Source organism: Rhinopithecus bieti, unplaced genomic scaffold (assembly GCF_001698545.2).
Source record: "Rhinopithecus bieti isolate Rb0 unplaced genomic scaffold, ASM169854v2 scaffold_9209, whole genome shotgun sequence".
Classification (NCBI taxonomy): domain Eukaryota; kingdom Metazoa; phylum Chordata; class Mammalia; order Primates; family Cercopithecidae; genus Rhinopithecus; species Rhinopithecus bieti.
The window spans coordinates 221370-238284 of NW_016805989.1; the positions used below are offsets into that span (position 1 = coordinate 221370).

Here is a 16915-nt window from a genome sequence, read left to right on the forward strand (position 1 = left end):
TGACACACGTTAGAAGTAAGAATGAGATAAGCATGTGGTTGATGCTCGCACTGGATCTTCTCCTTTCTGGGGACGCACCTACAACAAAAAGTCACAACCGCAGACTCATTCACAGTCCTGTGGGGAAGGGAGTTTGGTGGCAGCGAGACAACCAGCAGAGTGCCTAAGAGTGATTCCTTCTTAAGAAATGGACTCACCTTCCTGTGGTTCCAAAAATGCTGGTGCACTCCTAAGAGAACACAGCCGACACTTAGATAACACGGCTCAGTTTCACCATTTTACTTTTTGATTCTTCCAAGGAACCTGTAAGAGGAGAGATTATTTCCTTCATTTTGCAAATGAAGGGACTGATGTCCAGATGGGTTAATTGATTTGCCCAGAAGAATACACCCAGTGACAGGTGGAGGTGAGACGTCAATCCTAACATTTATGGGATATTTACTAAATCCTAAAACTCATGCAAGTATGAACTGAATAATTACAGAATGGTAAATTCTCTAATTACTTCTCACTTCTTTGACAGAGCCTTCAGCTCTGTGTTTGTGGTATTTCTCTGGCAGACTTTTTTTTTTTTTTGAGATGGAGTGTCAGTCACTCTGTCACCCAGGCTAGAGTGCAGTGGTGCAATCTCGGCTCACTGCAACCTCCACCTCCTAGGTTCAAGCAATTCTCCTGTCTCAGCCTCCTGAGTATCTGAGATTACAGGTGCACACCACCATACCTGGCTAATTTTTGTATTTTGAGTAGAGATGAGGTTTTGCCAGGCTGGTCAGGCTGGTCTCAAAGTCATGATCTCAGGTGATCCACCCACCTCAGTCTCCCAAAGTGCTGGGATTACAGGTGCGAGCTGCCATGCCCGGCCTCTTACAGACTCTTATTTACCCACTATACTCATTCGTTCTTCATCTACTGCTCAGGGCTGCTGTATGCCATGTGCCAGGCTGTCTTTCCCAGCTTCCCTTGCAGCTAAGAATGGTCATGTGACATTATTCTGGCCAATGAGATGTCAGAGGAAGTCTACTGAGTCCCTAATCCAGCAGTCCCCAACCTTTTTAGCACCAGGGACCAGTTTCATGGAAGACAATTCTTTCATGGGCTGGGTATAGGGGGAGGATGGTTTTGGATGATTCAAGTACATTTATTGTGCACTTTATTTTTCTTATTACATCATAATATATAATGAAATAGTTATACAACTTGTCATAATGTAGAATCAGTGGGAGCCCTGAGCTTGTTTTCTTGCAACTAGATGGTCTCATCTGGAGGTGATGGGAGATAGTGGCCGATTATCAGGCATTAGAGTCTCATAAGGAGCATACAACCTAGATCCCTCGCATGCGCAGTTCATAACAGGGGTCACCCTCCTATGAGAAGCTAATGCTGATGATGATCTGACAGGAGGCAGAGCTCAGGTGGTAATGCAAGAGATGGAGAGCAACTGTAAATACTGATGACATTTCACTCACTTGCCTGCCACTCACCTCCTGCTGGGCAGCCCAATTCCTAACAGGCCATGGACTGGTACTAGCCCATGGCCCAGAGACTGGGGACCCCTGCCCTAATCCATTCTCTTTCTTCCCTTCTCTAAAGAAAGTCAAAGGAGGTGGGATCTTGACATGACAAGCATGAGGATACAAAGCAAAAATACCTTGAATAGCAGAGCAAAAATATCCCTGGGTCCTGATTCATCCTGACCTGCTGCCTGCCCACCTCCAGGCTTCTGGTTGCACGAGAAAAGCCCCTATCTGTTTGAACCACTCTAGGTTAGGTTTTTATAAGCTGTGGCCAAATGTATACCTAATGTATACAATTTCCTATATGCTCTTCCTTGTCGTTGTTCTTTTTCTTCACAAGTAAATACAACATCTAAGCTAAGCTGCACCAGTGAGCACGGGACTGAGGCTGCAGCCTCAGCACGCTGGGCATGCAGAGTTCTTGTCTCGGCTCTATCACCTTTGAGAGCTGTGGCATCTTGTAACCGAATCAATGCTTTCATTTTCCCAGTTTCCATTTGTTTTTACAAGATAAGGCAACTGTGGGAACATATGCAAACAGCTGTGTAAACACTTTGCACAGGGATGGCGACAGTGCTAACAATTAAACCATTTCTTGGTGGACCAGGCACCCCACTGTGCTTCAGCAATGAAGGAAGCCCGGAGTCATCATGTGGAAGGTGGTTTGGGGTGTCAGTCAAGTACCTGTATAAAATTCTGACTGTTTGAAAATCAGAGGTACAGAAGTTAAGGACTGCCTGGACCAGGAGTGGTGGCTCATACCCACACCCGTAGTTCCAGCACTTTGGGAGGCTGAGGTAGGAGGCCTGCATGAGGTCAGGAATTCAAGACCAGCCTGAATAACACAGCAAAATCCTGTCTTGACCAAAAAAAATACAAATTGAAAAAAATAGGCCGGGCGCGGTGGCTCAAGCCTGTAATCCCAGCACTTTGGGAGGCCGAGACAGGCGGATCACGAGGTCAGGAGATCGAGACCATCCTGGCTAACACGGTGAAACCCCGTCTCTACTAAAACTACAAAAAAACTAGCCGGGCGAGGTGGCGGGCGCCTGTAGTCCCAGCTACTCAGGAGGCTGAGGCAGGAGAATGGCGTGAACCCGGGAGGCGGAGCTTGCAGTGAGCTGAGATCCAGCCACTGCACTCCAGCCTGGGCGACAGAGCGAAACTCCGTCTCAGAAAAAAAAAAAAAAAAAAAAAAAAAAAAAAAAAAAAAGAAAAAAATAGCAATGCATGGTGATGCATGCCTGTAGTCCTAGCTACTTAGGAAGCTGAGGTGGGAGGATCTTTTGAGCTCATGAGTTTGAGTCTGCCGTGAGCTATAATGGGCCACTGTACTCCAGCCTGGGCAACAGGGCAAGACCCCATCTTTAAACAAGCAAACAAACAGAAAAATGAACTGCTTCTATTTACTGCAGTGGCAGCCTTTTTATGCCAGATTTTCCTAGGCATCCATGTCAGTTAGTTATTGCTGAACAATAAACCACCTCTAACTCGGTGAATTAAAACACGAAGTATCTGTCTATTATTGCTCAGAGTCTATGGGCCAGCTGGGTGGTTCTGCTGATCTGAGCCAGGCCCTGCTGATCTTGGCTGGTTCACTTGAGTGTTTCCATCAGTCAGTGGTCAGGTCTATGGGGACAGTGGGGATGAGGTGAGGAGGCTGCTCTAGGATGTCCTCGTTCCCATATCTCCCAGTTGGCTGGCTGGCGGCTCTGGAGACATGGTTGAAGGAGTCATGTGATCGCTCATCCCCCAGCAGGTAAGCTGTTCACATGGCAGCAGTGGCCTTCCAAAAGAACAATAGGAAATAGACAAGACCTCTTGAGACCTAGGTCACGAACTAGCACTATGTCCCTCTGCCACATTCTATTGATTAAAGAAACTCACAGCCGGGCACGGTGGCTCACACCTGTAATCCCAGCACTTTTCGAGGCCAAGGTGGATGGATCACCTGAGGTCAGGAGTTCAAGAACAGCCTGGCCAACATGGTGAAACCCTGTCTCTACTAAAAATACAAAAATCAGCCAGGCGTTGTGGTAGGCACCTGTAATCCCAGCTACTCGGGAGGCTGAGGCAGGAGAATCGGTTGAACCTGGAAGAGGTTGCAGTGAGCCGAGATAGCACCACTGCACTCCAGACTGGGCAACAGAGTGAGACTCCATCTCCAAAAAATAAAAAATAAATAAACTCACAAAGCCCTTCCAGATGTAAGGGGTAGGCAAAAAGGCACCCCTTCTTGATGGAAAAGACTGCAAAATCATTTTGCAAAGGGCATAGGTGTAAGAAAACTAGAGAATAGAGACTATTGTTGTAACCTGTCTACTATAGTATCGTGAATAAAACCTTTTCATAGTGGAAAATGCCATGGACATCAAGGAAGGAGATGAACAAAAACTGGGTAGCAGAGAGATGATTGGGGGGATGACAGGGAAACAGATCCTGCAGAAGAGAAAGAATGAGCTTCAGCAAAGTGAGCAGAGGAAGAGGTGGGAGACACAGATTATATGAAAATGCCACTCTAGTTTTAATTTATTTGTAGAGAGGGGGGTCTCGCTATGTGGTGCAGGCTGGCCTCGAACTCCTGCAATGAAGTGATCCTCCTACCTCAGCCTCCCAAAGTGCTGGGATTGTTAGAATGGCATTTTCGGGCCATTCTAATAATTGCGTCTGCACTGACTCGTACTGGGTGCTTAATCTGTGCCAAGCACTTTGCGTGCAAAAATCTCACTTAATCCTCAATCACTCCTATGGGCAAGGTTCCATTATTAATCCCATTTTACAGATGAGAGAATCAAGATTCAAAGAGGATTAGGTAACTTGTAGAGACACACAGATAAGAAGTGCGGAACACAAGATTTGAAGACAAGCCTTTTTTGTTTTTTTTTTTGTTTTGAGATAGAGTCTCACTCAGTTGCCCAGGCTAGAGTGTGGTGGTATGATCCTGGCTGCCTGCAACCTCTGCCCCCTGGGTTCAAGCGATCCTCCTGCTTCAGCCTCCCGAGTAGCTGGGACTACAGGTGTGCATCACCACACCTGTGTTTTTGTTTGTTTGTTTTTGTATTTTTGGTAGAGAGGGAGTTTCACCATGTTGCCCAGGCTGGTCTCGAACTCCTGACCTCAAGTGATCTGCCTGCTTTGGCCTCCCAAGGTGCTAGGATTACAGGCATGAGCCACCGTGCCCTGCCGACAAGTCTTTGCATTAATGTATGCTACTGTCTGTCTCTAACTTGTCTCTCTGTCCCTACCTCTAGCCCCATGCCCAGGTCTGGACCACTGCAGCATCCAATTCCTTATAGTCTTGCTCCAGGACTTGGCTAACTTTTTCTACAAAGGGCCACAAAGTAAATATTTTCAGTTTTCTGAGCCATCTGGCCTCTGTCACAGTTACTCAACTCTGTCCAGGTAGCGTGAAAGCAGCCATAAACAGTATGTTAATGAATGGACTTGGCTGTGTACCAATGACACTATTTACAAAAATAAATACTCAGGTGGTAGTTTGCCAACCCCTGTATAATCCACTCTCCACACCTTAGCCAGAGTGAGCCAAATTCAAATGTGACCTTGCCACTCCTTATCTAAAGTGATTCAACAGTGCCCTTTGATCAGTTCAAACTCTCCGTGTGGTCTGCAGCTGTGTGTGCGTGTGTGTGTGTGTGTGCCTGTGGACTCCGTACCAATGGCATCACCATTCCCTGGCAGCTTGTTAAAGAGGCCGAATCTCAGGCCCTGCCCAGTTATGGTGGCTCACATCTGTAATCCTAGTGCTTTGGGAGGCCAAGGCAGGAGGATGGCTTGAGGCCAGGAGTGTAAGGCCAGCCTGGGCAACAGAACAAGACTCCATCTCTACAAAAAAATTTTTAAGTTAGCTGTGCATGGTGGTGCATGCCTGTAGTCTCAGCTAGTCAGGAGGCTGAGGCAGGAGGATCACTTGAGCCTGGGAGGTTGAGGCTGCAGGGAACTCTGATCCTGCCATTGCACTCCAGCCTGAGCAACAGAACAAGGCCCTGTCTCAGAAAAAGATAAAAAAGAAGGCAAGATCTGCTGAATCAGAACTTGGGGGTTTTGTTGTTGTTGTTTGTTTTTGCTTTTTTGAGACAGAGTGCCGCTCTGTCGCCCAGGCTGGAATGCAGTGGCACAATCTTAGCTCAGTGCAACTTCTGCCTCCCAAGCTCAAGCAATTCTTGGGCCTCAGCCTCCAAAGTAGCCGGGACTACAGGCACGCGCCACCATCCCTGGCTAATTTTTGTATTTTTAGTAAAGATGGAGTTTTGCCATGTTGGCCAGGCTGGTCTCAAACTCCTGACCTCAAGTGATCCCCCCACCACGGCCTCCCAAAGTGCTGGGATTACAGGTGTGAGCTACTGCGCACAGCTAAAACTTGCATTGTAACAAGCCTCCCAGGTGATCTGCACACTCCAGCCTGAGAAGCTCTGGCTTCAAACTCCCTCCCACCTCATCCCTTCCACTGACTCCTCCTCCCCTCCTCTCCACCCACCCCTACTTTCCAGCCAAACTGGAATGCTCTTTCATCTCTGCGTTCAATACATTCTTCTCCAGTCCAACTCCCTTCACTGGGCTAATTCCCACCTGTCTTTGGATCTCAACTTAGATGTCACTTCTTCCAAGGAGCTCTCCTGAAAACCCTAAAGTGCACGAGGTACCCTTGTTTGGTTTTCAAAAAATTTCTCCTACCCAGCACCCACCAGGCTGCAGAGTAATAGGTTCTTTCATGGCCTTTCTGCTTCTCTCTGTGGGCTCCTAAGAGAGAAGCCGTGTCTGTCTTGGCCACCTTTGTGTGTGTGTCCTCGATGCCCTGGGACAGTATTATTCACACCCCACCAACTTTCCCCTGGGCAAGTGTCCTACACAACTACTGTTTCTTTTCTTTTCTTTTTTTTTTTTTTTTTTTTTTTTTTTGAGATGGAGCCTCACTCTGTCGCCAGGCTAGAGTGCAGTGGCACAGTCTCGGCTCACTGCAACCTCTGCCTGCCGGGTTCAAGTGATTCTCCTGCCTCAGCCTCCCGAGAAGCTGGGACTACAGGTGCGTGCCACCACGCCCGGCTAATTTTTGTATTTTTAGTAGAGATGGGGTTTCACCATGTTGGTCAGGATGGTCTCAATCATTTGACCTCGTGATCTGCCCACCTCGGCCTCCCAAAGTGCTGGGATTACAGGCGTGAGCCGCCGCACCTAACCACAACTACTGTTTCATCATGGCTGCAGGTTTCCCTGGGTTTCCACCTGGCTCTGAGGCTCTGAAAGGCCCTTAGTCTCCAAGATTCTATCTCCTGCTAAGCCTGGTGGTTTTTTGTATTAGCGAATGTTTACCATTTCGCAAGGGCCTGAGGGCCTAAGAGATTTCTGGACAAAATTCTTGAGCCACAGGCCAAGACGTGAATCGTGTTTGGGTATGTGTGAGGGAGCAGGGGTGGGAGAGTGAGACAGAGAGGAGAGGTGGAGACGGAAGGTTCTAGGCCAGGAAGAAGACTTCAAGGTTCAGGATTCCAGGGAGCACACCTGTAGCGCTGTGAACTAGCATTTTTTTCACACCTGTATACAGAGCTAATTCTACACAAAAATGATCCCCAGCCTTAATGCATGGGGAAAGTTTCCATACACCCAGATGCTCAAACCAGTTGAGGCTTGTGCAAAGAACCACAAGCCAGCACAGGCACAGGCTGCCCTCCAGGAAGACGAAAGCCCTCCCCAGATCTGACATTCAGTCCAGAGGTTTCTACAAGTTCCTTTATTAATAAAGCAAAATAGAAAAGAACAAGGTCCCCAAATGACCCATATGATTCAAAGTGCAAATTTACTCCAACCTGCAAGAGAAAACGAATGGCAGGTCTTGACTGCGGGGGCCATGGAAATTTGGGGTGATTAAATTGCCTTTGAATCACACAATTGTAGCAGCTGAACCATATCTGATTAACTCTTTGGTCTCTGTTATTGGAACAAAACCAGTGCTATGCCTGCAGCCGCCAGACTGCAACCAGAAACACAGTTTGGGGTCAGAAGACATTAAAAAGCACAATAAAATAGGAGGAATGTTTAAAGTCAAGCAACTGAATCAAGGCACCTTTTTTTAAAAAAGCAAAAGTTGTTTAAAATATTCCAGAATAGTAGATACTTCATAAACCAGATTACAGTATATATCATTTTGCTGGACATTTTAGTCTATTTTCTGCATACATAGTCGCACATTCTTTACCCTCTCCCAACTTATACGTGCTTTACCCCCTCCAGTCATGCGCTATGTAGGTATAAAAAAATAAAGATGTATCTAAACAAGTGACTTAAAAAAAAAAAAAAAACTAACGAATGCCACAATGATAACACTGAACTTGTTTCCCTCTTGAGGGACATTGGAAATGTTACCGAGGTTCATTTTCCCCACCACTGACTCATCTTCCTCCATGCAGACAGGGATGAGAAGTCGAAGTCTTCATCAAGGTCAAAAGCCACATGTTACAGAAAAAGTGACTTACTCCACAGAGGTTATATGAGATGCTCTGCAAGCACTTAGGTTAATTCCTTCACAGTGTTTACTAGGACATCAATTTTGGTGGAGCTGCTGAGTCAGAAAATGATAGAGGCCGGTGGGGTGCCTCACGCCTATAATCCCAGCACTTTGGGAGGCCGAGGCGGGTAGATCACCTGAGGTTAGGAGTTTGAGACCAGCCTGACCAACATGATGAAACCCCATCTCTACCAAAAAAAAAAAAAAAAAAAAAAAAAGCCAGTCCTGGTGGCAGGTGCCTGTAATCCCAGCTACTCGGGAGGCTGAGGCCCAAGAATCACCTGAACCTGGGAGGCGGAGGTTGCAGTGAGCTAAGATCATCCCACCGCACCCCAGCCTGGACAACAAGAGCAAAACTCTGTCCTGAAAAAAAAAAAAAGAAAGAAAATGATAGAAACATTCAGGGGTGAAGTCTGATCAGAACCATGCTTTTAGGCCAGGTGTGGTGGCTCATGCCTATAATCCCAACACTCTGGGAGGCCGAGGTGGGAGGATGGCTTGAGTACAGTACTTCAAGACCAGCCTGGGCAACATAGGGAGACCCTGACTCTACAAATAATTTAAAAATTCGCTGGGTGTAGTGGCACATACGTGTGGGCCCCGCTAGTTGGGAGGCTGAGACAGGAGGATCACTTGAGCCCAGGAGGTCAAGGCTGCAATGAGCTGCAATCTTGCCACTGCACTCCAGCCTGGGCAACAGAGTGAGACCCTGTCTCAAAAAACAAAAACCTGTGTTGTTGGTAGTGGAAATGGTACAAGCCTAAGAAGCTTGCACCCCAAATCCAGCAACCAATCACCACTGTGAAGGCATGAGCTAGGATACCACTAACTCCCCAAAATTAATTTAAATGTAAGAATAAAATACAAAGAAACAAGTTATTCTGCAATCCTTCCTGATTACTCATCTGCAAACTCCGACAGAACCAAGAAGTTTACCCCAAATCACCAGGAAAGAAATGCCAGAAACTGGCCCTAAGTAGTTTGACGTAGGATCTGACTCAAAAAGAGGAGCTTGGAGATCAAGCGTCCTCCTGGGAATTGTGAGTTAAGTGTTATCTGTGGCTATGTTAATTTTTTTTTTTTTTTTTTGGTTTCTTTCTACAATAAAGCTTAGCTCTGAGAGATTAAGATGATTTGAAATATCACACCCCCAAGTATATATAACACTACCATATCCAAAACGAAAAATATGACCATATACATACTTGGGGTGTTAACTGTGTAAGGCAGTGGTCGCAAACTGGTGGCCCCAGGCTTAAACAAATGTTTGGCCCACGTGGAATTTTGGACATTTTTTTTTAATTATTTGTTTAAAAATCATCAAGTTTCACTTTTCAAAAAAAAAAAAAAAAAACCTGATTTCCAGCTTGTTGCCCCATTTTTTTCTGCATGGCTGAGCAGTGGTCCCCTCTTTAAAGGTGAGCGCAGTTTCCCCCCCACCTCCCACCCGGTTTCCACAGGCTGCTGAGTTTGCGACCCCTGGTTGGAAATAGCACTAAAAACATGTTTCCTAACCCAAACCTCTCTCACACCCTCATGCAATTTTCACTTCATTTCCCCTTCCCTCTCTTGCTTCACTTCCATCTTAAGTCCTCCTTCCCCAGTTCTTTGGATTTCTCTTGCTTCATTCGAATTCTGCCCTCTTTCGGCTTCAGTTTCATTTTGCAAAAAACATCTCCGCTCAGCCCACGATCATTCCAGGAAAGCTCCCAAGACTGGTCAGTGGGAGTTACCGAAGGGTGTCTCGCCACAAAATGACTGAGTCATCTTCCCCAAAAACATTTTCCTCCGGCACTGGCTGGACAACTAATTTTTTTTTTTTTTTTTTTTTTTGCTGTTGTTACTGTGGAGCCTTCTTGCATGAGAATATTTGCATATATGAATCTCCAGTACCAAGCATACACCAAAAATGTGTACATTTCAGATGAAGGACATAATGGAGCCCTAATAAAATACAGAATTGAGCTTAATTTAACTGTCTTGGGCAACCATCATGCCTGGCTAATACGCCATATTATTTCCGTTGTACACAGTACATGTTTTGGTTTACTAAACATTGATCAAAATTGATCGAAATCTCTAAGTTTTGGTTACCATGTACAGAGAACAATTGCTCAGCATGGCATTTAAATAAAACAGTAATATTTTAAAAACTCACAAATACAATGCACAATTTATTTAAAAAAAATAAAATTTAAAAACCTTGAGGATGGATGAGGCTTTGGGTAATTAACCAGAAAAAAAAAAAACTAACAAAAGAACTACAAGAACTAAGTATGTTACCAGATTTATACTTTAAAACACTATTAAAAGAGGAACTTACTGACACAGCTAGAAATATTTCTAAAATTCAGCTTTTAAAGCTGAACGTGGAGGTGGAGTCTTGCTTTGTCGCCCAGGCTAGAGTGCAGTGGCGCGATCTTGGCTCACTGCAAGCTCTGCCTCCTGGGTTCAAGCGATTCTCCTGCCTCAGCCTCCCAAGTAGCTGGGATTACAGGCGCCCGCCATCACGCCCGGATAGTTTTTGTATTTTTTAGTAGAGACGGCGTTTTGCCATGTTGGCCAGGCTGGTCTTGAACTCCTGACCTCAGGTGATCAGCCCACCTAAGCCTCCCAAAGTGCTGGGGTTACAGGGGTGAGCCACCATGCCCAGCCTTAAAGCTTGATAATCTTTCCAACCCTTGGTCCTACCGTAGCAGACAATGAGTACAGAGGAAGCTGTGGTTGAGTATGGAAATATATATACATATATGTGGAAATATATATACATATATGTGCATATATATATGAAATATGTATATATATATAAGATCTACTATTGGCATCTATTTTAAAAACAATTTTAAAAAAATACTGTGCAGTTTCTATCTTTGCATAAAGTTAGCAGACTGACTTTTTTGCACAATGCAGTACCTTATGACCTAACATTGATCTCATAAAGCTAGGAATGACCTTTGCAGGGAACTGTCCTCAAGACAACCTCAAAGAGACAGCACAATATTTGCAGCTGCTTCTCTTTCAGCCCAAGGTCGCAAAGGATATAAGAAGCCAATGCAGCTTTGAGGAGAAGGATTCCCTGTAAATCACCTACTCACAATGATTTCCCACAGCGGGCAAGTGGATCCCCTAAAGAAAGAAGGTTTGTAGAGTTCCCTCCAAAGAGCTCAGAACTTCAACAATGATTCTATTCACATAGCCATTTCTGTCTTCCAAATTTTAGCTGTAAGAGTCTGAGGCGGTACATGTTTTTATTAAGAAAAAAAACCCAATGTGTAACACTTAGACTGGCTGCATTTCCAATCAGGCAAACCGATGACGGGCCATGATGAACTTTAAACTGTAATTGAGGGCTGTTATAAATTTGGTAGAACAAGGAACAATTCCAGGACAGGCTCCTCCCAGCTGCAAAACACACTCAACCTGGTGATACTGATACCTAAAGAGAAAAAAGAGACAGACTGCTGTCAAGGGCTATCTCCCTTGCTCTTTTCCTAATTTGTCTCCTCTGCCCACGACCAAGGAGTAACTGACCTTCAAGCACAGAGCCCAAGATACTGAACTATAAGTGAAATGTTTTGCAAGACCTGTGCTGAATCAACAGGTCTCTTGGACCACGTAAGACTGCTTGAACAAGGAGGAACCATCAGTGGTTACAGATCCAGCACAAACCACATCCTAAACAGCAGGCATTTCCTTTTCATTAGCTCATTAAGCTCAGAAAGAAATCTCTTTGTGAAGGAGTTTGCTAAAAACCTTAAAACAAAAAACGTTTCTGTCTCCAGCCAGCAGCCAGCCTTGGAGGAACACCTTTATAGGCAAAGCCTAAAACACATCTTTCTCCAAAGCCAACATGTTTTATGCCTTCACCAGTGTTGTCTTGAATATGTATTTGGTTGCTACTTTGGTTCCAGCCATGTCTGGCTGGTAGTAGGTAGTTCCATGAATGGGTGTTGACGGACTGGTACATATCCCAGCTTGTGGCCTGCAGCGATGTTAGGCAAGCATGCTGGCCACTTTTCAAGGCTGTACATTTAATAATAAATATAACTGGCTTCCCTCTCAGACGCAATGCTTGGTGCTAGCAATTACCACAATATGAGTGAATTGATCAATATAAAGTGCTATTTTCTCTGGAAGTTTCTCTAATCAACTCTCGATTGCCTTTCCATCTGTGTGACTTGATTTTTTGACAATCTTGTCAAACACCTGTGATTGCACCATTTTAAAAATACATTAATACTAACTTGAACAGTCGAAATTATGTTCCTCTGAACATTAGCCCCTAAAATAGAACTTCAATTCCAGTTGCAAATAAAGATTCAGATTTTCTTTTAAAGACAATCAGGAACCAAGTACCTAGCAAGGAATTGTGTCAAAACTTTAGTGTTTTTTGTTTGTTTGTTTGTTTGTTTTTAATTTGGGCAGAGAGATCTGTGTCTAAAAACCGACAGAAGAAATTTTCCCTGCAGCTAGATCTTGCTGCTTCTACTGGACTTCTGTAAAAGCCACACCCTTCTACAGAATCCCTCCACAGAGAACAACATTTGAACCAATTCTTGGGGCTGCTGTTGCATGTTTTGCCTTAGTTTGCCCAGGATACTCTAGTGGGTGTGAAGATGGACTGTGAAGCGAGGAGGTGATATTTAAGCCACTAAAGCTTGTGGCAGCCACCAAATTTTTCTCTGCCTTCTGCAATCTTGCATTTAACTGGCTTCGCCGCCATTCCCACCCCCACCCAGTGGGAAAGGCTTTAGGAGCATTTGGTCAGGTGGGGGTGCTGTCAGGGTTTACGGTTCACCTTCAAGGAAGCCCTGGGTGCGCTGACTCCGGGGCGGGGGGCACCTGGCAAGGTAGCGGGGACCCCCGTAGGCCCGGAGAAGCTGGGGCAGCCTTTGCCACGTGGACAGCAACCGCGCCGCTGCAAGTTCCCGGGCGTGCCCGTCGAAAGCGGCCAGGAGGTCAACTGGGGCGGCTTCCCGCAGTGCCTTGGGCAGGGGACCCACCTCGGCAGCTGCCCTACCAGGGCCCAGGACGCAGTGGAAGAGCGTATGGCGTCGCAGCAGGCAGTCCCTAAGGAACTGCACCAACTCCTCCAAACACGTTCCCAGGTGCTCCTCGTCCCAGCCTTGCCCAGGGGCCCCCTTGCGCAGCAGCACTGCCAGCAGCACTGTCTTGAGCACATATGAGGACAGGATGCGTCCCCACTGGGTGGCAGCCGCTGAGTCCAGCCCACGGGCGCCCAGATCTCGCAGAGCCTTAAGCAACTGCAGGCACTTGAGGTAGCAGGCACCTGGAGCTGCCCGTTCCTGCAGCCAACTCAGCAGCTTCTGCTCCTGGCGTGCTGTGTTCACACCCCACAGTGCCTCCGCGCGCAGGCCCTCAGGGAGCTCCAACAGGGGCGCGCTGGGCAGGGGTGGCGGTGGTGGCGCGACAAGAAAGACCCCATCTCCCAGATGGACTGCGGGGATGAGACGCACAGCCATGGAAAGGCGGCAGCAGCCGTAGTCAGTGCGGCAGGGCAGGATGTGTAAGGTGGGGGGCTGTTCCAGGCCACCTGGGGTCAAAGTGACCCGACAGCGCCCCTCCAGGCTGTAACGCACAGTGGCCAAGGAGCGCTGCAGATGCGACTGGAACCAGCGCAGCACCAGAGTAGCCGAGAGGTGACGCCGCCCGCGCACATCCACGCAGAAGGCATCAGCAAAGGGTTTGCAGTCCCGAAGCCAGTGGCCCCCCGAGGCCCCCAATGGTGAGGGTGGTGCCTTGAGGGCGCACACGAAGCAGCCGCGGAAGGCTGGGGCCAGCACTGGCTCCTCGCCCAGGCTCCGTGGCTCCAGCGCCACAAGCGGCGGCAGGCGCAGTGGCACCAGCACGTCGAAGCTGTCGGGCCGGCGGATTTTATGCTGCTCGTAGGCGCTGCCCACCTGGATGAAGTCTCCGCGGAAGGCCAAGGCCAGCGCTCCCCCGGGAATGAGACCGGGGGACCCCCGGGCGCGGCCGGCCCGCACCAGCTCGCCCACGATCCGGCTCACGTGCGCCTTGCTGTGGCCCAACACGTGCGGAGACAGACGCACCTCGTGCTCGTAGTAACTCTCCAGCAGGATGCTGAGGCCCGGCTCTCGGAAGTGTCTCGAGGAGAAGGCGGCGTGACCCCGCAGACGGGGAGACCCGGGCAGGAAGCGCTGCCGGACAGCGTGGCGACAGCGCAGGAGGACGTAGCTGAGAAGGAGCAGGACGGCCACCTTGAGCAGCGGGAAGCCGCCGTCCACGCCGTCGGGGGGTTCAGCCCGGGCGCCCCCGCTTCCCCGCAGGACATGGTAGAGGCACACCAGGGCGGTGCACAGGCCGGTCACCAGAGGCCAGAAGACGCGTAGATTGAGGGTGTAGTGCACCGACATGCCGGGCGCCCGGGGCGGCGGTGGCCGAGCAGCCCAAGGGGCGAGCCCCCGCGGCGACCCCAGCCCAGCATGCGCACAGCGTCCGGGCAGCCCGGCTGTCCCCGTCTCCTCCTCCTCGGCGACTTCCCGATCGCAGGCCCGAGGGAAGCCGCCCTCCAGCTCGGCCTCCTCTCCCAGCTCAAGTGTTCCTTCCAGCTGCGGCCCGCCTTGCCCCGGCTGCGCGCTGAGTCCGGCCCAGCGGCCCTCCCGGCCCGGTGCCCACGCGCACCGCCGTCGGCCAGCTTCTGGCCCGGCCTGGCTCGCCTCCTACCCTGGGCGGCCCTCCTGGCTCTCCCGCCGCTCCTCTCCGCGCCTGACCCTGTTACTCGGACCCCGGGAGTTTCCTCTTCCGAGGGGGAGGCGAGGCCGCGCCAGCTAGCCGGGAGGAAATGCCGGAGTCTGGAGCCGAGCGTGGAGCTGGCGAGCCGGGTCGGCCCCCTCCCGGGCCTCCGCCTTAAAGCGACGCGGGGCGGCGGGAGGGACTTCAGGACGCACTTGGAACTGGCCTCCCGCGGCCCACCCCCATCCTCCCTCCCCGAAGGCAGAAGTGGGAAGGCCCTGATTCCGGGGCGGTGGCTTCGTCCACGGAGCCTCTGGAGTTGCGCTCCCTTGAAGTTTTACTGGGATGTTGAAAAGGAGAAGAGGGCGCACAGCCAAACTGTCCAATCCTCCCCACCCCCACTGCACAAGCGGTGGTGGCGTGGCAGGCCCTGGCACAGGAGTGGCCCTTGCCGTCTGCCTCTGTCCTCTGTTCAAACCAGTATTCACCTACCACCTACCATGTGCCAGGCCGGAGCCACGGTGCTGGGGAAATCGCAGTTGACAAGATGGACAAGGTTTCTGTCCTTCGTGAAGCTTACAGCCTTTTAAAAATGGGAATCAAAAAAGGGAAGGGGGCGGGCGCAGTGTCTCACTCCTGTAATCCCAGCACTTTGAGAGGCCGAAGTGGGTGGATCATTTAAGGTCAGGAGTTCAAGACTAGCCTGGCCGACATGGTGAGACCACCCCCCTCCCATCTCTACTAAAAATACAAAAATTAGCCAGGCGTAGTGGCGCGTGCCTGTAATCCCAGCTGCTTGGGAGGCTGAGCCAGGAGAATCGCTTGAATCCAGGAGGCGGAGGCTGCAGTGAGCCGAGATCGCACCACTGTACTTCAGCGAGAGTGACAGAAAAAAAAAAGTTGGGGGAAGGATTCCACAGCAAGAAAATGCTCTAAAATAAAGAAAAGTGCCGGAGGGAGTGCGAAAGTGGTGGCTGCCCCGCGGAAGCCAGAGGATGACAGGGGTGACATTTGGCCTGAGACTTCAGCAGAACATGCTGGTTCACGCCTGTAATCCCAGCACTTTGGGAAGCCGAGGCAGCGAGAAGATCGCTTGAGTGAGGCCAGGAATTCGAGGCTGCAGTGAGTTATGATCATATCACAGCGCTCCAGCCTGAGTGACAGAGCAAGACTCTTGTCTCTGTACAAATAAATTAAATTAAATTAAATTAAATTAAAATTATTTTCCCAGTGGAGGACAGGGGCACAAACAGGTTCAGCTCAGGCAGGTTCCGCTGCCCGCCCCCCTTTTCCCGCCCTCCCCCACAAGGTTACACAGCCTTTGCAGAGCTGGGCAGAAAACCAAGGCACAGAACTCCCAGGAGGGGGCCCAGGGAAGGTCCCTTCCTCATCTGCTAGGAACTCTGGGGGTCCTTTGTCAGGGCGTACATTGGAGCCTCAGTCCTAGCAAGCTTGTTTTGTTTCCTAACAGGGAGTACTTCCTGAAATAATCTGCTCTATTTAAATAATTGTATTTCTTTATTCGCACTCATTACACCTTCTTTGCTCTCACTGACCTTTAAAGAGAGCAAGGGTGAATACATTAAAACATGTTAGAGGGCTAAGCAGGTCTACCCTTCAGATCCCATCTACTACTATTAGCTATGAGATCATCATGTACTAGTCAAGATTCTTCAGGTTGCAAGTGACAGAAACACAGCTTCAACTGGCTTAAGTACACACACACACACACACACATTATTGTATCATGTTAACTGAGATCCATGAGAGGATTTCAGGTACAGCTGGATCTAGATGCTTCAATGACACAGACCTGTTCTCCCCTCACTTCTTAGCTCTGCTTTTTAAGTGGGCTGTACTCTCCGCAGGTCGTCTCCATATGCCATTGGCTGCTCTAGTCTCACATTGTCTTCAGTGCAGAGGAAAAGAGCTTTCCTTGTTTTTGTTTTTGTTTTTTTGTTTTGTTTTGTTTTGTTTTTTTAAAGACAGAGTCTCGCTGTGTTGCCCAGGCTGGAGTGCAGTGGGACAATCTCAGCTCACTGCAACCTCCACCTCCTGGGTTCAAGTGATTCTTGTGCCTCAGCCTCTTGAGTAACTGGGATTACAGGCACATGCCACCATGCATGGCTAATTATTGTATTTTTAGTAGAGATGGGGTTTCACCATG

At 48.8% G+C, this 16915-nt stretch overlaps 1 protein-coding gene across 3 annotated transcripts; it reads right to left on the reverse strand.

Moving 5' to 3' along the window:
- Window positions 1-229: 229 nt before the first annotated feature.
- On the reverse strand, window positions 230-14502 carry ITPRIPL2 (ITPRIP like 2). 3 transcript variants are annotated; one of them, XM_017874399.1, is made up of 2 exons: window positions 12833-14450; window positions 230-303 (listed from the first exon to the last, which is right to left on the reverse strand). In XM_017874399.1, the coding sequence occupies exons 1-2, from the start codon at window positions 14427-14429 to the stop codon at window positions 251-253; spliced, it is 1650 nt and encodes a 549-aa protein (XP_017729888.1). In that variant the 5' UTR covers window positions 14430-14450; the 3' UTR covers window positions 230-250. The 3 variants fall into 3 exon arrangements, with proteins under 3 accessions (XP_017729888.1, XP_017729887.1, XP_017729889.1); XM_017874398.1 differs by lacking the exon at window positions 230-303 and adding an exon at window positions 11232-11470; XM_017874400.1 differs by lacking the exon at window positions 230-303 and having other exon boundaries at window positions 11232-14502.
- Window positions 14503-16915: the final 2413 nt, after the last annotated feature.

What these genes read in the sequence shown, in the direction of transcription:
- ITPRIPL2 (XM_017874398.1), bottom strand. Translation starts at nt 14,429, where the DNA reads ATGTCGGTGCACTACACCCTCAATCTACGCGTCTTCTGGCCTCTGGTG. An exon ending in CACCCAGGGCTTCCTTGAAG is followed by an intron (nt 11,471 to 12,832) that starts GTGAACCGTAAA and finishes TTTTCTCTTTAG; the next exon opens with GTATCAGTATCACCAGGTTG.